Here is a 23,366-nt window from a genome sequence, read left to right as displayed (position 1 = left end):
CAATTGCATTGCGTGAATGTAAATGCATCAAAGGAGTACATATGGGCCAGGAAGAACACAAACTTTTTTTGTATGCGGATGACATTCTTTTGATCTCAAGTAATCCAGATGTGGCAGTACCGGTCATCTCTTCAATTATTGATTCATTTTCTGCTATTTCTGGTTACACAATTAATTGGTCTAAATCGGAGGCCATGACTCTTTCTAAAATATGTCCCCCAGCCATTAGAGAGTCATGGCAATTTAAGTGGATGCCTGAGGGTTTGACGTATTTAGGGATTAAACTGACACCTGGATTGGATAAAATAATGCAAGTAAATATTTCTCCAGTGATTCAAAATATTCGGCCTCTTCTGCAGAACTGGGTAAAAATGAATCTGTCCTTGTTAGGCAGAATTAATCTGGTTAAAATGATTATTTCTCCGAAGATCCAGTATATTCTGTATATGCTACCTCTAACATTTCCACATAACTTGTTTAAGCTTTATAATTCAGTTGTAGAGGGATATGTGTGGGCCGGCAAGAAGCCAGCTTTTAATCGGTCCAAAGTATATGCCGCCAAAGACAGTGGTGGTCTAGCATTGTCTAAGGTGGACTGGTATCATTATGCATTTTCTCTCTCCCAGTTACATAAGATAAATAATTCTCCTGGGCAGAGGCCGTCATGGGTTAAAATCGAAGAGGAGCTTGTGGCTCCTACATCTTTAGAGGCCTTTCTCACTCAGATGGGAAGACCGGTACCCTTTAAAGATCCTGTTTTGGCTTTTGTACAGGAGACTTGGTTGAAATCTCACCAATTCATTAATACCAACCCTTATCTTACCTCTAAAGCCTCCATTTGGTGGAATAAAAAGCTATTAATAGGTAAGAAACCGTTTATGTGGGATACATGGGTCAGCTCTGGAATTAATCAGCTTGGGGATCTATTTGGTCAAAATGGTATGAAGTCATTCATTGAAATCAAGCAAGAATTTAATCTTAATCAGGGAGTTTTGGAAATTTTTGCAAATTAGACACTGTATCAAAGCTAGTTTGCACACTACCCCGGCCCCCCCTTCTATTATCCAGGAAATATTCCTAGTACCTGGCAATATTAGAAGTAGAGCGTCTAATTTTTAAGGGATTATCAGAGAGGTGCGATCCCCCCATTTGGAGGGGCTGAGTCTGTGCTGGGTGAAAGATTTGGGTATTCAGATTCCAGATGATGGCTGGAAGAAGCTGGTTGCTTCCTGGTATGCCTGTTCACGATAAACACAGTCGCAGCTGATCCAATATAAACTACTCCACAGAAGTTATTGGACCCCTAGTAAACTTGCCAAACTGAAACTAGTGGACAGGGACACCTGTTGGAAATGTCAGAAAGAAGCTGGAACTTTAGTCCATATGCTATATGACTGTGGGAAAAATGATCACCTGTGGGATGGGATTATTACTCTTTTAAATGGTCTGTTTCAGATTAATCTCTCTAAATCTCCAGCTTTATGTATTTTAGGTCTGGTACCAGATAACATTAATCTAACTAAGAGACATAGGCTATGGATAAGACTGGCAACCATAACAGGATGTAGGATAATTCTGAGGCATTGGAAGTCATCTGATTTTTGTTGTTTTAAGGAATAGATTGAACTAATGACTGAAATGGCTTTATATGAGCGGGTAACTTTCAGTGTCAAGGGGAGAGAGGATCTCTTCAATCAGTTCTGGGGTCCCTTTTTGAATTATTTAGAGGATATGTCTGCTTAGATAAATAACTGACACTGGTAGTATATTGTCTGACTGGTATACTCAGAGATCTATGGTAATTTAAGTTTGAAGGCACTTTGTTCTTTTTTGTTTGTTTGTTTGTCTTTATTTTGTGTGTGTGTTGTTGTTGTTGTTGTTTCTATGCCTTATTCAAAAAAAAAAAAAGAGAGAGACAGCGAGCTGACTGTATGTTTGTAATTTTTACCCGATGTCTATGCTCTGTATGTTCTTCTGTCTGCCAAAAATATTAATAAATAAAAAATAAATAAAAAATAAATAAATAAATCAAATTCAATTGATTTTCCTCACGTCGTTTGTCTACTACAAAGTCCCCAGGACAAAACTCGTGGCTGTCGAGGTGCTGGATGGGGATGAGGTCATTTGATCGGATCCCTTTCTCTACTCGCCCATCCTTCCACATCACATCGGCCGTGGTCTTCGTGGACACAACTTCCACTGCAACCCTGCACAAAAGCACAAACACATAGACAAGTCACGTGTTTATTTTTTCATAAAGCCTAAAAAAAAAAGAATTCCAAATTTGTCTCAAGGGGCAGCAAAAAAGTTTTCTCCGTATCAGGGTAGAGTTTAGAGGCCAAAAGGTAAAAGTTTATTTTAAAACGGTCTTGCATTTTCATTATTGAGGACCATTTTTCTCTTGGTTAGCCACATTTCACTGATCACAAAAGGATAACCACAGAGGGAGATTTCTGCCATTCTGACATTTGCTCCTCATATATCTTCACTCAACCACTATACATCTTTCCTCTTGTTCTGAATCCCTCCTCCCATCATTTTTTTCATGCTTCGCTGCTATCCGGCTCCTTCAATCGTTTGTTCCTTTACCTCAGCGAGCAAACTGTTGCTGGAGCATCAATCAACACCAAACTGGTGGAAAATGAAAAAGCTATTAAACCTGGAACTGCAAAGAATTTTTTTTTTTTATTGATTAACACAATGCATCAGACAGGAAACAATGTTTTTATAGTTGTCCTGTCATTTGAGTGCACAAATCATTTCACCTAGCCTCAAACTGATGCCTTTTTAATTATATAATATTAGAGAAAAAAAGAACATACATTTGAAATCTGTCCAATACACACATAGGAAACCAATCATGTAAGGCAACTGATTCCATTGGGTAATAACCACTTTTGACTTTCTAGTTTTCTGCCTCTCTCAGCACCAGACATCACTCCACCAAAAACACAACACACAGAGGTCAAAAGAACAATGCAGATTTGAAAGTGTCAAACTAAAATATCTCATAATTGAATATGAAATGCATTTTAGCTTTTTGAAAACCTTTAATTTTATTTGTAAGCAAAAGAACAGAAATTCTGCAGATTGTGTGTTTACTGTAGAAAAAAACAGCAAGAAAGACTGTGTGCAGCGTTCTGTAAGCTGAGGATGTGTGTGTGTGTGTGTGTGTGTGTGTGTGTGTGTGATTGAGGATATGACACCATCAGTAGTCTGAAAGACTTTCTGTGTGTTGGTGCTGTCAGGCTCCAGTGTCACTGTCTGTCAGATCAACACTGTATAGGATGAGCCCTTTGACAAACAAGATAGAGGTTGGAGAGACAGACAAACACACTGTTGTCAGATTTTCAGTGAGAGAAAATGTTTGTTTAAACAGTCGGTAAAACAGATGATGTCATTGGTCTAATTTTTACATATATGTCCTGCCAGAGCAGCAGGAAGGGTTACTAAATGTGTATGAAGCACCATCATCACACCTATCTGTTCTGTGAAAGGGGATTAAAGCTGAGATATGGTATGTTGTCATATGGACTGTATTGGAAGCTGATTGTGTTCATCTCCAGAGGCCTGTTCAAGACCCAAAGATATTAGACAGTAATCAAGAAGCTACGTGGGCATCTGTTTTCCAATCTTCTGGGACTGAACTTAAAGTTAGAGACAACTCACAAACCACTAGTGCAACTGCCGAGTACCATGAGACTAGATGAGTTCCCTCTGAGAGCACTGCGGCAGTCAAAGTTCACGTTTTGACATTGTGCATGTACCCAGTCAGTGCTTAATAACAGCAGATACATTTATCTAGAGCCCCTGTGAAACACGCGTTCACACAAGCAGAGAAAGACAACGAGGCAGATGCCAAAGTGTTCGTGGATGCAGTCGTTCAAAGACTGAAAGAGATTCAAGAGAACCAAAGATGACCCCGTGTGTGCAAAGCTCAAGTACTGTGAGACTGAGTGGCCTGAAAAACGAGTCCTTTCACCAGAGCTGGGGCCATACTGGCCTGTAAGAGAAAGCTTCACCTTGTCTGGAGGGCTGCTTCTGTGATGCCCCGATGCATGAGAGACAAAATCCTCCATAATGTCCGCATTGGTCACCAAGGTACTGTCAAGTGCAAGGGGAGGGCCCACCAGTCTGTCTGGTGGTCAGGACTGTCTGTACACATCAGTCAGCTGGTGGAGCTCTGTAGCACATGTTCACAGCACAGAGAGCCAGTGCTGACCACTCTGGAGCAAGAGGGACCCTGACAATGTGAGTCAGTACAGACGTATTCTTCTGGGAGAAAATCCTCTCCTTGTAGTCGATTATTTCTCACACTACACTAAAGTAGCACTGTGCAATGTTGTCATTGCTGCTATGACAGAAACATTCAGCCAACATGAAATATCGTAGACAGTTATGTTGAATAATGGGTCACAATACGGAGTACTGGTTTACAGATATTACCAGCAGCCCACCATATCTGCAGGTGAAGGAAAAGGTGAGAAAATAAAAGCTTTGACCATATGTAACTTCAGGCTGAGTGTCACGCCTGCCAGAGCTTTTGGATTTATAATAGTGAGTAAAGGATTGTAATGTTCTGTTCTGTAATGAGATATCTGTAAGTGTGGGTTACCTCTATGAGGATTTTATAAGAGGGGTTCCTACTTTAAAAGGTGAAGTGAATATAGAAATATTGAAATACAGGTCAAACTGAAGAGGATACAGTAAGCAAAAAGACACAATACACAATGGTGGTAAATTGTTGTATATATGGTAAAAACATGTTGAGAAAACAAAGAAATGAAGAGCAGAACAGAACAAAGTGGAAGTTTTGTGTGCCGGTGTGTCGCCTGCTGTTAACTCACCGGTCACCAGGCTTGAACTCGCGGGAGAACTTGGTCCTCTTCTTCTTGTGCTTCCTCTTCAGGTTGCGGATTGAGAGTGGGATGCTCTTCTTGCGGTTCGTTCCCAAACCGCCACTCTGAGAGGAAGCTGTGGAGCTTGCAGATGATGTGAGAGAGCTGCAACCAAGTTACAGTCACAGGTTATTCATCCACAATGTTACAGATTTGAGCCCCTTAGACTGAAGAGGCTCAAATATTGTGTCATTTTGTATCAAGTTTTAGTGTGTTAAGACTGAACTCCACTAAATGATGGACTGTCAAACATTTTTGCAAACGCAGGAAGAAACTGTAAAACAATGACATGCAGTACAATAAACCTGCAACAAATACCACATTTATGAAGATTTCAAGGTTCACATTTTGTCGGGGTTGTGTTTAAAAAGATGCTGATTCAGCTTTAGGGTTACTTTTCTGAACAGGCTCAGACTGTAACTTTTAAAATCCAAGCCTCAGCCTTTGTTTGCCAAACTGACAAAATGTATTTCAATATTTAATATCTGGGGGATAATTCTCCTATCTAATTATACCCCATATTTCAGTAAAAATGTATTAAGAATAATTAATTAAACATAAACTCAATACTGTTTGTTTGTTCCTGCCTCTCTCTCTCCCCATTAAACAAATACACAGATAAAACAGATCAGGCATAATTTATAATAAAAATAAAACTAGTAAATGAACAATGAAAGGCTAATGTTATTAGACTTAAACTGCAAGTCATGTTGCCTGATAAATAACATACAGATGAATTAGCACAGACTCCTGAAAGCCTGGTGTAGAGCGGTCATTTGACTTCTCTCAAAATCCAAACAACACTGTAGACCTGTCCGCTGCAACTGGGGAAATGGTCCTAAAACTATCAGCTTTAGAAAGCCCTATTGTACTAAAGCCAGCTGTTCAAAGTTAGTCTACTTACAGTAAAACGTCAGTGGAGATACGAGTTCAACCATGTAGTTAAACTGAACTAACTGAAAAAACTAACTTGACCTGTTAAGACTGAAGAGTAAACAAGGTAAAATAAAATATGGTTGATATATCTCACTTGACATGCTGTTCAATAATGATGTAAACTGAAAATGTTTTAAAATTACATTTCACAAAAAGGAGACATCATTACACTCTACTAGCAGTGTTAATATAATTGTGATGGAATGTTTTTCTAGTGACACATGCGTACACACAAATGTGTCAACACCATTCATCCACAGCGACCACCACACAAAATGTTACAGACCTGGTGTCGTCAGTGTCATCTGCAGCCTCGTCGTCAGCGTCCTGCTCCCCGTGTTCGGCAGAGGTGTCAATGTTTTGGGAGTCGGGAGTGTTCTGCACAGGCCCATTGTTGTTGGGATGAGATGAGTCTGTCTGCACTGATTTGTGCTCACCTGGTGAAAGATAAAACGGAAGGGGATGCTTTAGGATTTAAAAATAAGACGTGAAATGAAATTGCATATAATAAATCATTCAGACATCATGAATCATTCAGACTTCAGTCACTGAAAAGAAAAATACTTATCGATCGTTCTGCTAAAACTGTAAAGGAAGAAAAGAAAAAAACAAAGAAAAAATAAAGAAAGATTGAAAGCAAAAGAAAGCTCGCAGTCCAAGTACGTGATGTTTCATTTTGTGATGGCCTGAGAGAAACACAGTTATCATATACTTTCCTGGATCATGCAAATATATATATTTCTCTGGTGAAGTGAGCTGCACTTCAGCACAATTTCCATTTAGTCTATTTTCTCTGTGCTGAGTCCCATTTGTGGAGAGCTCTGCCTGATGTCTCACAGGAACATTAAATCATTCTGACACTGCTTTGCGTGGAGACATTTAGTTTGCATTTACATCGGGGAAGAAGTCAGCAAAAAATGATGCTCATTTTTCTGACAATGATAAATGAATAAGCACTATTAGTGTGTTTGTGTGTGTGAGAGAGATGAGGGGGAGAATTTATTTTCTGCCCTCTTTATGCTCCTTAATTCAGATTTAATATTCATTTAAAACTCACTCATCTGCACTCGTTCTCTTCTCCTGTCTTACTGTGAATAGTAGAAACTCTGACTAATGGCCTGTTGATAAAGGAAATTATCATGTTTTTGACAACATCCATTCATGATATAAACATGATTTGATGTGACTAAAGCTTTTTACAGCAGAGAAAAATAAAAGGTTGCGAGAACATTAAACTCTTGAAACAAGTTGATAAAAAACTTAACTACAATGATGTACAGTGACTACAATAAAAATTAGGAACAGTGTATGGTGAGGGGAAGCATGGATTATGAACATTCAAATTGATTGTGGATAGTTTTAAAAAATCCGATGAATAATTCATGACCACACATCAACAGTACACTCCTGTTTATGATCATGTGATCATGTGTCAGCCATTTCTTATGTCAACAGATTGAATTCTAATCCTAAAGACGTATTTTCAGGATGTTTGAAGTGCAAGTTCTTACATTTAGTAAGCTAAATCTTTTTGAAACTTTTTTTTTTTGCAGTACAGTGAGAAAGGAAACAGAATAGAAAAAAAGGGAGGTTGGTGACATGCAATGCAGGCTCCATGGCCAGGAATTGAGACAGGGACATTGCAGTTATATGGTTTGCACATTGACCATTAGGCCACTGGGGTGCCATGCAGTTAGATAAAGTTGCCTGATGGCATTGTCCCAGATGATAAATTAGTCAGGCTTAAAATTCCTAGTTGCACATCTGCCTTCTCATTCGCACATCTCTATTTTTAGATGAGTGAGATTCTTCAACAGCAGTCTTGCGAAGTTCATGTTAGAGGCGACAAAGAGACATAGAGAGGTGTGGGTGTGAACTCTGAGTTCCGCTGAATTCTGCATTTTCTCTGCAGAGTTATTTGGCACCTTGTGTGTCTGCGTTCTCCGTCTTCTTTCCCAAATCCTTCTTGAACATTCTTTTCAACTGCAGGAGACAGACACACACACACACACACACACACACACACACACACAAACAGACACACAAAGTGAGAATTTGAGAATGAGCATTTCACATGTACTGTAATACCACGGGGTATCCAACAATTGAGGGCAATATTTTCTTAATATCATTTCCTGTGCATTTATGTTTTGTCTAAAACTGGTGATTTTAAGTGTCAACATACTCCAAAAGGAGCGTTTACAACAGTTAATAGATAAAGAAATAAAGCCTCTCTCATACAAGAGCACAATTAAATCTGTGATTTATCCTCACCCTTCTGGCCACAGGGTCCTCTGGCAGGACAGGGGCACCCTCCGGTCCTTCACATGTGATGCGTGTGGCGTCCCCCTTGGCAGGGAAGATGTAAAGAGCCCTCTCTCCAAGCTGCCTTTGGGTGTGGTCATAGTAGCCAAGACGCCTCACCCTAAACCCAACCAGGAGAGTAATGTTACCCAGTGTCAGTTTGTATTTGATCTGTATTTTTTGTGACTCAGTCTTACACACAAAACTGATCTGTAGGAGGAGCAGTGTAAAAACACAACAATAACTGCTTTATAAGATGACCTTAAAAAAATCATAACAACAGCTGTAAGAAAGAAGTACACATTTGTGAATGAGGTGAGTGCACGTGGGTGGATAACAGCACCGACCTGCAGAGATTCTCCTGTGTGATGGTGGAGGGAGGTGGATAGACGCTGTCAGAGCCTTTGGGAGAGTAGCTCTTGGTGATCCACGTCACCTTCAGTTCAACAACCTTTACCTGAGGAAAGCATGACACCACGGAAACCATTTAAACAATTTAAGATACGTAATTACATGTAAACCCAATTTAATCAAGTATATAAATCCAATAGTTAGTAGAAAAGAGAAAAACAGAGGAGCACTTTGTGTACTGGAGAGCTTGAAGAGCTAGAAACTGCAAGATGACGTTCCACCCATCTAACCTAATTCTACCAAAACTCTCTTAGACAGAAGGGACTGAACCATTCAAAGTGTACGTCAGTCACCGAGAACTCTCCTACTATAGCTGGAAATGATAAATGAATGCCAGATGAATAAATTGATACGATGACCGAATGCTCTCTCTCACACTGATAAGGATTCTGCTGCGGGAAGAAGATTTGTGTTATTTGTGAAGAGGAAAGGACTTCTGTCATTTTACCTCTTCTACCACCACCCTGAACTTGCACTTCCTGCTGAGCACAGGTTTGACCCCTGACAGCCAATGTACGTTAGAGAAGACTTTGGCTGGACCAATCAGGACCTGGCCTGGGTAGAAACCGTACGCCTCATCGAAGAACAGACCCTGAAAAAAAACAAAATGCAATAACAAGGACTGAGGACTGAGTTAACTTCAATATGTACAACTGTAACAATTTCACTTGAGAAAAAAGAAAAAAAGTCAAGCAAATATTTGCCTGCTTGAACTGTACTGATGGGCAAATACTTAATCCTCTTTGTTTTCATACAAATGAGACCAATAAACATTTAAATGTACAACCATTTGAGTCTAAAGCTGGATGATAAAATTGAAATACCTCAGGTTTTTAATTGTTGACCACATATCCAGTATGTTACAAAAAAGCTGGTATCTTGCTTTTTTTCTTTTTATGTGAAACAAAAATAGATAAACTGCACCTTCGTACCAGTCCCTAATTATGGTGATGAGTTGTACATGTCTTTGCTCACTGTCTTCACATACTGGACAGTGTGTAGCATGGGGCTCTGAGACCCCTTACAAACTGTTGATCTTACTCACCACTGTGTATTATACTCAAAACTGAACTGGCCTGCTTTATGTACACTTTAAGTGCTGTTTGTATTTACAAATCCATTCTTGGCAAACGTTTTACTGACTTAACTTGAAATATGCAAATTACAATCTCAGTTCTCAGGACATTTTGTGATTCTTTGTTCCTAAGGTCTGAACAGAACTGAGATGGAAAGCTTTTAGGTTTTCTGCACCTGCTGCATGAAGCAATCTGCCCATGTACAGCCAAAGAAACAATGTTGGTTTTAACTTTTTCAAAGCTGATGTGACACAGCTGTTCTGTTCAACTTGCAGGAGCAGCGAACCAAGAAAGCAAATATACCAGAAGTGACAGATAAGCTGTGATCGTTACGTACCGAATCGCTGACATGTGGACAGACGTCGTAAAGCTTGGCACCATCTTCCACACTCATTGAGCACCTGGAGGGAGGTGAGAGACGAGAGGTTGACATTCACTGGCTTTGGCACTGATGAAGGACAGACTACCACATGGTCACAGTATGTGCTCTTTAATGACATACATGCATACATACAAACACACACACACACACACACACACACACACACACACACACACACACACACACACACACACACACACACACACACACACACACACACACACACACACACACACACACACACACACACACACACACACACACACACACACACACACACACACACACACACACACACACACACACACACACACACACACACACACACACACACACACACACACACACACACACACACACACACACACACAAAGTCTACCTGGCTCCATTGGAGAGCTGGAGGATGATGTGATTAGTCAGGTCGTACACTTTCCCCAGCCAGAAGTCATAGGCGATGTAGTCACCGTACATAAAAGACTAGAAACAACACAGTGACAAAAGGACAGCTGTCAACTTCACATTAAAATAAAGTCTTTCTCTTCTATACACACACATTAGAAATGACTTTTTTTGTCACAGCTTGTGGGTCAGTATCATTGTGTAAATAACTCTGATGCACCAAAGCTGCCAGAGCTACACATTCAATACACTCTGGATACCTGAGACATTGTACTGCAGTCCGTTTGCCTGGTTCAGAGTTACAGACGTTTACCAATTATTCACACCAATCCTATTACAGGATATCACTGGTGTTATTTTTTCTTGTCTTGGGTTTTTTTCATGGTATTTGCTGATGAAAATCTCCAGACTTATCCTTTAACATGACACCAATGACTAGTTTTCCTTGAAACACACAATGTATGTAATCCGCTGAACGCCAGGCTATACAATAAAAAGCTGCATTTTCATCATCTTTACACATTTTGAATCACAGAGAATATTCACTATCTGGTAAACACAAGTAATTCATGTATTTATATTATTTTATTTAATGTATGTTTGCTGTAATGCTGATAACAGACTACACAATATTTTTTAGTATTGTGTATACAGTTATAAATGTTTGCTGTGACCTGGAAGACTACAAGCTGGATCCTGATTTGTTACGTGATGCCGACAGTGAGTGTTTACATACAGTATTTAATCATGATTATATGAATGAATGTGATCCTGGTCTCACTCATTACTCACATCGTCACTTTTTCTTACCAGTCGGTTGAAAGCGAGTGCTTTTAAAGCTGTGTGTGTATATGTTAAGAAACAAAACACAGAAGTTGTCAAACTAGATTAGAGAAGGCTAAAATATTCTGACATGCTAGTCGGGATGCTGTGAGCTGTAACAGAGGCTGCGTCACTTGTAATTCACTGTGACACGCTACAGGTGATAAATTGAGCAAGTTTCCCTTCCAAAATAGCTTCTTTGTAGGTTCAGGTCATTATTGGAAATTTTGTATCCTGATTTCAACACTGCGGTGATATCCTCTCTTACCCAGATATGCTGCAGGTCTTTGCTGTTAACTGGATACAGTACACAATTTGTTCCCACCAGTTTCACCGCACACTCGATGTCGATGTTGGTCACAATGCCACACTGGTTGTCCTGTAAATACAACAAACAGAAGTTCAACATTTGGCTCCTTTGGCTGCGAGCTTCACTGGTTTGATGGTATGTGAACAAGAAAACACTGAATTTCAACCAGAAGACAGTCTCATTCAAACGTAATGTTGTATTCATAATCAGGGGCTGCTTTAAAACAGAGTCTCCTTTTACTGCTTTGTAAGTGTCGACCTGTAATAATATTCCAGTCATGTCCGATGCAGCAAATGGAACAGAGCGTTGAACAGTGACATGACTGACAAAGAGCCCAACAGATTGAAAGAAAGCTCGACGCAATGAGAGAGGTGAAGTGAAAAGAAGAAAGAGACAAAGATGCAGACTGAGGACTTCACTTACGTTAGAATTGTTCCGTCGCACGATGTCTCGGATGACGATAGATCGGTCTTCAAGTTTCAGCTGGAAAAGAAAGAGCATACAAGTTTAGAAAATGGTGGCTAACACAGCTGACCTCATCTTAAATATATTTTACACTGACAAAAGCTGCTGGCAGCGGTGTTGAATCATCATTTTCTTATAATAACCCTCACTGCAGAGGGGAACTGTAACCTTGTGATGAACCTTTTTGAAAAGAACTTGGAAATTAACCAACTGGGAATAAATCACATTCACACTTAGGCCATGACAACATTAACGGATGTGATTTGTCACACCCTTGTTCCGTCCCTCGCTCAAAGCGACGAAGACATAAACATGCACAGTCAGCGGAGCCGTGACGCCCCCCGAGAGCAGATTAAATGATTTTGTCGTCTAAACAGAGACACATTTCACTGAGCTGGCCGGCGTGAGCCTCGAGTGTGAGAATCCAGCAGTGTGACGACAGGCCACACAGACACTGAAGGAGTCAGCAAACATATTTCACCATTAATTATTAATCAACACGGACATAAAAATAGGATCTGGATCAACTGTATGGCCTACAAGTACAGGACAGATGGGCTGATGAAGCCAAAATAGTATTGATCAAGAACCACAAGCCCAGAGAGACACAGAGTAGAGTTCAGAGATCAGGAGACACTGTGCTATACTTGGCACAAACTCAGCTATCCGGGTCGCAGTGGGAAACCATGTTCCTGTGAGACAAATTTTGCTGTGTCACACTCCGACTGTTACCATGCATTCAGAACGAAAAGAGCCCTGCATTAAAAAAACAACGTGAGGGGCTGTGCTGGTACTGGGGTGTTGTTTCAGATACAAGTCAGATGATGTACAATCCAGGAAAAATCCTGTTTAAGTGATAGATGTGAGACTTTGACTCCAAAACTCAGTTCAGTAGTTTAAAATACTTATATGGGGTAAACTGTAAAAATAGCAGTCAACATTAAAAAAGCGACACATCAGGAATGTGGGCATATTTCATTGGCCAAAGCAGCGCCTCGCTGCATGACGCCACGTCACATTTTGGCAAAAAATAATGCTCCATTAAACGTTTTAGCTGAATGACTCGTTTGTTTTTTTTTTACATTGAACACTCTGTGTCCTCGTTTCAATAAATGTTAAGGCTGCGTTTTTTTTTCACACAGTGATGTTTTCATCTCATCACACCATCCAGCACGTTTTTTTTGTACTGTTGAACACATGTCTATCTGGTCTGTGTCTTTATGTTTTGCAGCACAATTTTTTTCTTTCTTTTTTTTTTTTTTTAAAGAAATGGTTTTAAGTAAATAATGCTCCTGCAAGTTGCTGGCAACTAATTTGAGAAAAAAAGAGCTCAACTCTAAGGCCATTTGTTACCTTTTTTTGGGACTGAACTATCTTTCAGCCTCTGGAGTTTGCTCATACTGAGGTGATGAAAACTACTAAACTATCTCCATGACAACGCAGCAAATCCCTCATGAAGACGTCGACCTGAAGTTAAACTACTGTTGCTAAGCTCAGGAATGAACTTCCACACTCAGTTTATAACTAGTAAAAGGTAATTTTCTCAGATTGAGAGAGGGGCTAGCTTAATGTTAACAACCAAAACAATCAACTATCCTATAAATAAGCTCAGTGATGCTGATCATCTTTGCCTTCATCTGTGTTACTGTATCTTTACAAGAGAGTAAACAGCGTGCTGAATCCCTTCAACAACACGACTGGTGTACTTTACTTGACCCACTTCAAATTAGACAGCGATAAGGGCAGAAATGTATACCACAGATTTTCCTGTCCAGTGAATCAGACAAAATGTTGCCATGATAGACAGAATGTTGTGAGGTATATTTATGATTTTATTACGTTTCAGTTTTTCTTCTTTTCCAAAAAAGCAGCTCAACGTTTCATGAAGCCCTCTGCAGTGAAACACTAACAGTCATCCAACATTCACAGCAACATAATCCATTTACTATTCAGGACAAGTAGCTGCTGCTCTTTATTCCTCACAGCATCTCTGCAGTTCTTCAGCCCTCATTATCTTCACTGTCGATCCACCAGATAAACATGATCATGCCACTGAATTTAAACGCCTGCACGGTCCTGAGGAGCACGGAGATCACTTCTTAAACACCACTGTAATGTTTTATGTCTGATGTTCTTGTAAATAAAACTGCAGTAAATGGTATTTGATAAGTTTGAATTTAAATTTTAAAAAACATACCATGATTTCAGGATCAGCCAAGCAGTTAATATGAAACATTAGTAGAGCTGCAACAATTAGTTGATTGATCGTTTGACAGAAAACTAATCTGCAACTATTTTGATAATCAATTAGTAGTATTATTTTAAGAAAAAAATGTCCAAATTCTGTTTCCAGCTTCTCAACTGAATATTTTGTGGTTTCTGTGACAAACTGAATATTCAGGACAATTTGAGGACATCACGTTGGGGCTTTGGGAAACAGTGAATGAAAATAATTGCAGCCTAAACATTACCTCAGTAGATTTAAAGTATTCATGCATAATGAAAGGATATTATTGTTTTGTTTCAATGAGGAGAAATTAAAAGTAGTGGAAGTTATTTTTGTGGTGTGGAACTACAGTAAAGATGTAGTAATACAGCACAGTACAGGGACTATTTACTCTTTTTAGGTTTTGGTTTCTATGGTGTAAACTAGCCTAAAAGAAACTAGCCTAACAACAGCTTAACAAACAAATAATACACAACAGCTGCAGAAACTGAAATGTCATCTACCGAAACTCTTGATGGATTACGGCTTTAAGACGATGACTGAACTCAGGAAACATCACCTCTCTGTAATATCTGCTGATCTGAGATGATCACGTCTGGCAGGAAGTGAACAGTTAAAAAAAAATATATGTACATGAAATTGCTCACAAAAAGCTACCTGAGTGAGGCCCAGCTCTAATCCACACGCTACAACACAAGATGCTCTACTGGCAGTCAGCAGACGGCAAAGTGGCGGCCAACCAACAGCCTCTGAGCTTTTAGAGACAGATGGAAGTAGAGAAGAATGTAATTAGGAGTAAGGAGAGCGAAGAAATGAGGAAAACTGGAAGAGAATTCAATTAATACGCTGGCTGCTGATAATATCTTATAGCAGGAACGATTAAAAGTTAAGTGTGTACAATGTAGGGGGATCTAGCAGAGCGGATGTGTCAGAATATTTAGAAATATGTTTTAATTAGTGTATAATCACCTGACTATAAGAATTATTGTGTTTTCATTACCTTTAATCAAGCCCTTTACATCTACATAGGGAGCAGGTCATCTTCTATAGAGGCTGTCATGTTACACCACCATGTTTCTATAGCCCAGAATGGACAAACCAAACACTGGCTCTAGGTTTCGAGGCCACTGTAGGTTCTCCTGATCCTTTAAGTAGTTGCAACTCAAAACTGAGGACGAACTGTTCTTCAAGTAGAGGCAGGTAAATATAAATTACAACTGGGACTGGAAGTAACGATGCAACTAACTAATTATTATCATAAATCTATTTGTTTTCTTGATGAATCATCTGGTGAATTTAAAGAAAATCAGAAAATAATGAAGTTATTGTTTCCCAGAGGCTACCGTTTTCAAATCCCTCGTTTTGTTCAACCTACAGAGCCAAAACTAAAAGATATTCAATTAAAATTACATAAACAGCATTTAGGAAGCAACATCCATGTATACACTCTTACATAAAAAGAGTGATGGATAATAAATATTAAAGTCATACAGCACATCTTAATCTTACAATGATTCAGCATTTCAGTTACACATTTTCTTACCATACTTCCATAAAAATCAGTTTAAATTTTCTGATATCATCTAAAATATCACCCTTGACTTAAGCTATACAAAATCTTGCACACACACGTGCCAGGGCTTTGCAGTTCTTCAGCTTTTTCTCCTGCTATAACCCTACCCCACTGAATTCTGGGAGAGAGAGTGTTAGTGTTTGTGAAGGGGATACGATCAATGGGACACACACACACACACACACACACACACACACACACACACACACACACACACACACACACACACACACACACACACACACACACACACACACACACACACACACACACACACACACACACACACACACACACACACACACACACACACACACACACACACACACACACACACACACACACACACACACACACACACACACACACACACACACACACACTAAAAGGTTTAGAGGAGGGAGAGAGAAGTATAAAACTTTTTTTTTGGACAGACACACATACACCATCCTCCTCATTAATATTCTTTTAGTCCATCGTGCTGCAGTGCGCTGCTGTGCTAACACATTTCCTCAACAGTTCAAAAACACTGTTTAAAATCAATAGCATGCTGCAAGAGAGAGCAAGGATACACATCTTAGGTCACTCTGCCCCTGAACTTAACTTCAATTATAAATCATGACCAGCATGTGAATTTACTAAACAACAAGCTGGTTATTAATGGCTGGTTGGCAGAGTTAAATAACTGTTTTTTAAAAGATACACATTTAAAATAAATACAGGCCACCGTGCAACAACTGTAACAGTCAGTTACACAATTGGTTCCTAAATTCTGCTCCGCTGCACCACGTCCCAGCAGTGGGCCTGATTACTGTCCAGGAAACAAGCGAAAGGAAGGAGAGTAGTTATCTCACTCATTATAGTAACATGAATTTTTAAAAAAATATTACTGTCTTTTCTCTGCCCCTTATTAGGCTGCTATTTCCCTTGAATGACAGAAATGTTGTGATGCTTGAACAGGTGACTGGTGAGGGAGCAAGAGAGAGAAAAAAAAGTTGACTCCGTGCAAATAACTGAGGAGAAATTTAAACATACAGGTAGGAGCAACTGCTTTGCTGCATTAGCCTGAATAATCTGAATGTGGGTAGAAAACATTTACAGTTGTTTACAGGTTTGTGTTTTTCTGTGTCAATTTATTCTATTTTACTTGATTTTATTTACTGCTTTTAAATCCTGATTTTTGTGTCTTTTTACAGTGTATTTATTTCTTCTTTTCATCCCTTATAACATTTTTTGTAAAGCATCTGAATTGCCTTGCTGTTGAAAGCTGCTATGAGAAGAAACTTGACTCGACTTTCCTACTGTGCAGATTTCAGTTTTAATGAAGAACGCCAAATATGCACAAACACAACACATCTTTTGACTTCGAGATTGATCAGGGAAATTCCCAGTCCTCAAGCGTGTTACCATGGTTACCGAATGACTTGGTGTTTTCGGGTTGTGAACTGTCAAGAAAGCAATCAGCAGATGGATTTTAATCTTTTGAATTTATGGTAATTTATGACATATGTATAATAAAATCCATCTTTTCAAGTGGTTTCAGTTTCATTGTCAGCTTTCACACCACCAGCCTAAACAAAATGGGACCAAACAGGCAGAGTTTGGTGGAACCGTGACAAACCGGTAAAGTGTGAACGCAGCCTTGGTGTTTGAGTGGATGTTGACAAAATGCCAAATACAATGTTACTAATGTGAAGTACAAAATTCCTTAATGCACCTTGAAATCAAAGCTGTGTATCTGACATGTTCGCTTCCTTCAAAAATCACACACACACACAGTATCTGCAGTGATTTATGCATTTCTTCAGTGACACAGTCTCAGATACATGCATGTACATACTGCAGAGTGTATAGCACTCATTAGAACAAGACTGAGACACTTTCCCTTTTCATCTCCTATGCACACACTCAGTCTCACATGCTCACTGTAAAATTATCAGAAAACCAGACGGCGAGATTAGAAACAAAGCAGCAGCTGACTGTTGCTATGGCTCATGTAGTGAGAATGAGAGGAGAGGCCCACTTGCTCATATAGATGTGTGTGTGTGTGTGTGTGTGTGTGGCACCTGGTTGATAGAAGACAACACTGGCCACCTCTTGATCCAGGGCAGTAATGTAGAAGAGGACTTACTGATTAAATGTAATCGATGGAGGACAGTAATTGCTCTGACTCTCTGGCCTAATTAACACAAGTCATTATTTAGGTGCTGCACAAGGAGGAGGAAGAGGGGGGACGACACTGCAGAGGACTGCGGCTCAGGCTCAAGGGCCACGCCTTTTCTCCACTCTGACGGCTTTTCTGTACAAGGCTTCCTCATCTTTCATCCTCGTCTAATACTGCCGAGCGATGTGAGCCTCAGGAGGAAGCCAACTTAACACAGGTGGCTTCAGTAGTAACAGGTGAATATATTTCTCTCCACACACTCTTCGCTGTACTGTATGTTCAGACGCTGCTGAGTATCGATCCATGATAAAGAAGATGTGGCTTCATACGACGCTACATCCTGCACCTCAGCTTTCAGCCTGCTGCATTGTCACAGTTTTTGGGGAATTTAAAATAATTCTGGAGAGAGGATGTCACTGTTTTCTATTGGACGATCACTCACAGTCACATGTCAAAATAGTGATCGCACCAAATTAAGTGAATAAGAGAGTTAATATTCACATGGCAGAAGAGTTCACTACCAAAGATATTCAGTTTATTATCACAGAAGAATAAAGAAAGCAGAAAATGTAAGAAGCTGCAACAATTTGAGTCAATTAATTGGTCATCTAAATAGGTGGGGATACATTTTCTGTCCATCATCTACATTAATCAACTCATCTTTGCAGCTCTAGCTGACAGCTTAGCAACGGACAGGAAATGGGGAGAGAATTTGAGGGGTGTGTTACTTTTAGCAACGGTCTAATGAATAAAAATATGAGAAAACATCTGTGTGGTGGGCTTTTAAGAAAAATACAAATCTCCCATCAGTCGGGAGAGAAATGCTCTCTCACAGCAACAAACAGAGGTCACTAGACAATAACTGAGCAAGGATGGAGGTCTTAATGACTATTTTCCAAATTCATCCATCCAAATTTTAACAAAAATGAGTTAAATGCTTTTCTTCTGGTGGGATGAGGCAAAAAATGAAAAAAATACAAATAAACGGCAAGTCTTTGTAGATGCTGTTGATGTAGCAATAAACAAATGAATAATCAATCATCTTTACAGCCTGATACCTTCTGCTCGCTGCCGCAGGAGAGTGCTGACTAACTGGAGGCTATAGATCAGGACACACAGGAAGGCTGCACAGCGGTATTAAAGCCACGAGGCTTTTTACCCACAAAGACCACTGTACAGCACACAACATCTATTAAAGAGCAGTCCCCTTTACAGTACTGTTTGATGCAGATTCAATGAAAAAGGACCAACTGAAAAAGCAAGAACAAAAGAGGTATCGAAAAAAGGAGGAAAACAGGCAGAATATGAAATGAGAGACAGCGCCTCAAAGAGGGAGCGAATATAAGATGGAGAGACAGAGAGTGGGATATGAAGGATACTCAAGAGAGTCAATCATAGAAATGGAAGAAATAAATGGAAAAATTCAGAGGAAACAGATGAAAAAGATGGCGATGGCAAGGAGGGTGCAAGGAGAGGCAGACGAGGGTGTGACGGGGAGAAAAAGATTGAGCAGCGAAGGAGGCGCAGAGGAGACAACAGTCAGCCCAACAAGTGGGAGATCGAGACAGATCCCTGGAGAAAGAGAGAGGAAAACAGAGAGGCAAACAAGAAAAGCAAGTGCCAGAAATAGACGAAAGCACAGCAAACACAGCAGATAGTGAGACAGGAAAAAAAAAAGACGGGAGGGGAGGTAAGAAGGGGTAGAGAGAGAGAGAGAGAGAGAGAGAGAGAGAGAGAGAGAGAGAGAGAGAGAGAGAGAGAGAGAGAGAGAGAGAGAGAGAGAGAGAGAGAGAGAGAGAGAGAGAGAGAGAGAGAGAGAGAGAGAGAGAGAGAGAGAGAGAGAGAGAGAGAGAGAGCGAAAGAGCAGGCAGTCTCCCCACTGGGCAGGGCCGATACTGCAGAGCGAAAAGGGGAGGATGAGACGACAGGAGAGACAGGAGAGGAAAGAGGGCTGGTGGGATAGATGCAGGCAAGTCACTTTAGAGTCTGCCTATTCCCCCGTGTGTGGTGCGTGTGTGTGGTCTATACAGCGAGAGAAAGAGAGGATCAAATGAGATCCATTATCTCAGGGCAGGAGCTGGACGACCATCCAGTCAGCACCATATTACGTCAACATTCTCCAACACTGGTCCACTGGGACCACAGAGGGAGGAGTGGACTGAGGTGAAGGGGGGGGGGGGGGGGTTCAGCCAGCGTGGGTTAGAAGGAAGAGGAGGAAGGGTGGAGTCATTGGGGGAAGGGGGAGAAAAGAGGATGCAGGGCAGGAGAGTAATAGGAAGAGGGGCTGAGGAGAAAACAGAGATGGAGGTGAGAGAGAAGAGAAAAACAAATGAAAGGTGGGGTCGGGGGAGTGGGTGAGGCTATCATGTCAGATTTACTGTAAATACACCAGTGATGTCACCCCCACTGTGGTACATGTGGGAATTCTTTGGCAGGCTTGGATTTGTCTGACACAGACATGCATCAACATAAACTTTGCTGTCAACGACCTAAAAATAACCAGTGACCAATAATCATTAATACTCGTTAATAATAAAAGTAAAGAAACCTCGTAACCATCCATATTTGACATGTTTGCTTTATTGATAAACATGTTAAGACTTGTAGGTTTTAGCTGCAAAATACTACATTAATAATTTCTCATTATTAAATATTTAAAAAGGTTTAAACAAGAGAAAGTGAAAACTGCGTGGAAGCAAAGGCGCACAAAGGGACATGAAGGACAGGACAGACGATTGGAGATGAAAGAAAGTGATAGACAGACAGAAGGTGGCTGAAGAAAAAGAAGATAGAAAGCGGTCTGGTTAGTAGTGAAGCAAAGGAGAATGATGAGGTGACAGGTTCACAGTTTGTCCCGTTTCACACGGACAATAAGTCGGTCTCGCTGTGAAAGCTCTGAACCACAGGAGGGTTAGAAATGGTCAGAGCTGTGTTTCACCTCCCCTCTTTCTGCTATTGCACCTCCTCCTTCACCTGCTACGAGGCCTCATCGCCTCCCACACATCCTCGCGCATGCTGGCTCGCTGCGTGAATTCAACGACACGGCGACCTGAGAGGACAGTGTTTGTGTCTGTGTGCTCTGAGGGAGAAAACAACGAGGAATAAAAGCTACAAAAAGATGCAACAAAGCCGACAGGCAAAGTCAATTTAAAAAAAAAAAAGAAGAGTAGATTCAGGACTTTTTGTGATACTGATGAAGATGTTTTTGGTTGCTGGACTTGATGCAGCGTCAGTGCTGAGTTTCACCATCCTCCATGCAGTAACTTTACCAATCTGATACAACCCGCTTATATTAACAAGCAAGAGACCGCACATACACCTTACAATAAATCCTTTATCACAGTGAATTTGAATATAATGTCACAGTATTGATTTTTATTGTGATGTAATAAATCTTTGGGAGTGTGTAAATGGATCAAAAAGTGTAAAAACATACTGGACCGTATAAAAAATGTAACTAAGAGAGATGAAGGTCCACACACTTTAATTGGCGGATGTCTCATTAAATTGCGTCTAATGGATCTACAGTGTGCGGACCTTCATCTTTATTATTTAGTTTGTAAATGGATAAAATCACCAGGCGGCAATATCTCTGTGTGTTAAATCCAGCTAATTAAATATCAAAGAAATCAAGATCTGTGCATCACATTGATGTAGAAATCATAATATTTTCATCAAAGTAAACACGCTGGCTGTTACCTGGAAGTGGGGGAGGTGTGTATCTGCACTGAAACAACCAGCAAACAAAAAAAGATGTTTCTTTTTTTGTTTGATCAGCTTCTAACAATTCAAATCGTACAAACATTTATTTAATCAAATACTAATTTTATGTGGGTCAAACACAGCTGTGAGTCTTTCATAGCGTAAAGAGCTATGGATGCAGCTCACAAAGAGAGATTTTCAAACAGATTTCTGGATTTCTAGAGGTCTACTTCTTTGGGTCACAAACTCAAGCCACTGACTGAGGTGCATCTGTTGTGTTTTTGACAAGATGCCTGAAGTCCAGAGATATTTAGAGGAAGAGCTTCTGACGTCGTCTACTGTTCAATCCAAGCAAAAAAATACTTTTACGGAGAGCTGCTGGAGAGGCAGAGTAAGAACGTGTGTTGAAATGATCTCAGATGGTGTGCATAAGAGATACAGAAACCCAAGACTGGTCCAGCACCTGGTCTAGATCCTGAGTATCATCGTTATCGACGGTGTCCCTGAGGAAAAAGGTGAAAACTGGGAAATGTCAGAAACGAAAGAACAAAAAACACCAGGAAAGAAACTGGGCCTGAATGTGAAGGATACTGAAATAGAACAAGCCCACAGTGTCGGGAAGTCTGATGAAAGTAGGCCGAGACGGATGGTAGTAAAATTCCTGTGCTACAAGGACGAGCAGATGATACAATCGCAGGCTTAGAAACTTAAAGGAGCACGGATTTATATTAATGAAGATGACTCTGACCTTATCAGGAAGAAAAGGAAGGAGATGATGCCTGAGCTGAGAGGGGTGATTCTGCCACGTTGAGGTTTCACGAGCCGATCATCAAAGCCAGAAAAAAAGTTCCTGAACTATGTACGTCTGACTTTACGACCAAAGCAGCTTCTTCTCACAAATAATGACACTGAGCCCTTTAAAGCTACTAGAATGAGCTGCACCTTTAGAAAGAATATGCAGATCATCCACTGGTATACAGATGATAGACTAAATAGTAGGAGGTATAACTAACTAGTTCTCAATATGACTGCCATGACATCAGCTAATGGGGATGCTTTAAATAAAATAAAATAAACTAATAAAACTAGACAACAAAAAGCAGCAGCATCAGAGGGCCTGGATGTGTTTGACAGCAAATGCAGGGACTTTGTGGAGAAAGAAACTCCAGCCCAGAAACAAAAACTGCTTTTGTAGTTTTTAGAGGAAGCGTTGCGTCTGGTGGAGCTCGGTTGTACGTTTGTTTATGGGCCTGCCTGGCACAAGCTCAAAACCAGAACGGAGGCTCTGTGCTCCGAAGTGCTGTTGGGCGGGCCTTGGCAACAGTCTCATGTCCCAGATTACTCTAACGTCTGCCAGCCTACCTTGAACACCTGCAGTTGGCTGAGCAAACAGTGCTCAAGGATGCATATCAACCGTCATAAACTCATTTAAGGATGATATGCTGCAAATTTGGATCCGCCTGTACAGTTTGAATTATCCAGCAGTGACTGTTAGTGACTGTAAACCACGACATCAGCTTCAAAAAGACATAGTACTACTGTGGAGATGAGCTAAATTATTGTAGTATTAGCATTTTAGAGACACCTTACTATACCACCACTGCTCACCAGCAACCATATTGGAGGGTTAACACAAGCACACAAAAGATCAATGTGATTATTTAGAAGTGAAACGTGTGCATATGGAAGCTGACAGA

General features: G+C 40.3%; 1 protein-coding gene across 2 annotated transcripts in view; it reads right to left on the bottom strand.

Annotated features, from left to right (window-relative positions):
• Positions 1–23,366, bottom strand: part of ube2o (ubiquitin-conjugating enzyme E2O) — a 45,287-nt gene that overhangs the window by 13,785 nt on the left and 8,136 nt on the right. For both annotated transcript variants that reach the window (XM_062440016.1, XM_062440006.1), the window contains exons 2-12: positions 11,962–12,021; positions 11,497–11,607; positions 10,387–10,484; positions 9,963–10,026; positions 8,998–9,141; positions 8,486–8,595; positions 8,109–8,259; positions 7,760–7,817; positions 6,121–6,271; positions 4,848–5,003; positions 2,053–2,207 (exon numbers count right to left, since the gene is read on the bottom strand). In XM_062440016.1, coding sequence (XP_062296000.1) covers positions 2,053–2,207; positions 4,848–5,003; positions 6,121–6,271; positions 7,760–7,817; positions 8,109–8,259; positions 8,486–8,595; positions 8,998–9,141; positions 9,963–10,026; positions 10,387–10,484; positions 11,497–11,607; positions 11,962–12,021 — 1,258 coding nt within the window. The remainder of the gene's footprint in view (positions 1–2,052; positions 2,208–4,847; positions 5,004–6,120; positions 6,272–7,759; positions 7,818–8,108; positions 8,260–8,485; positions 8,596–8,997; positions 9,142–9,962; positions 10,027–10,386; positions 10,485–11,496; positions 11,608–11,961; positions 12,022–23,366) is intronic.

This window comes from Scomber scombrus, chromosome 2, assembly GCF_963691925.1.
Source record: "Scomber scombrus chromosome 2, fScoSco1.1, whole genome shotgun sequence".
In the NCBI taxonomy this organism is placed as follows: Eukaryota; Metazoa; Chordata; class Actinopteri; order Scombriformes; family Scombridae; genus Scomber; species Scomber scombrus.
Note: the sequence above shows the minus strand (reverse complement) of the source record. Positions and strands in the feature narration are given on the sequence as shown.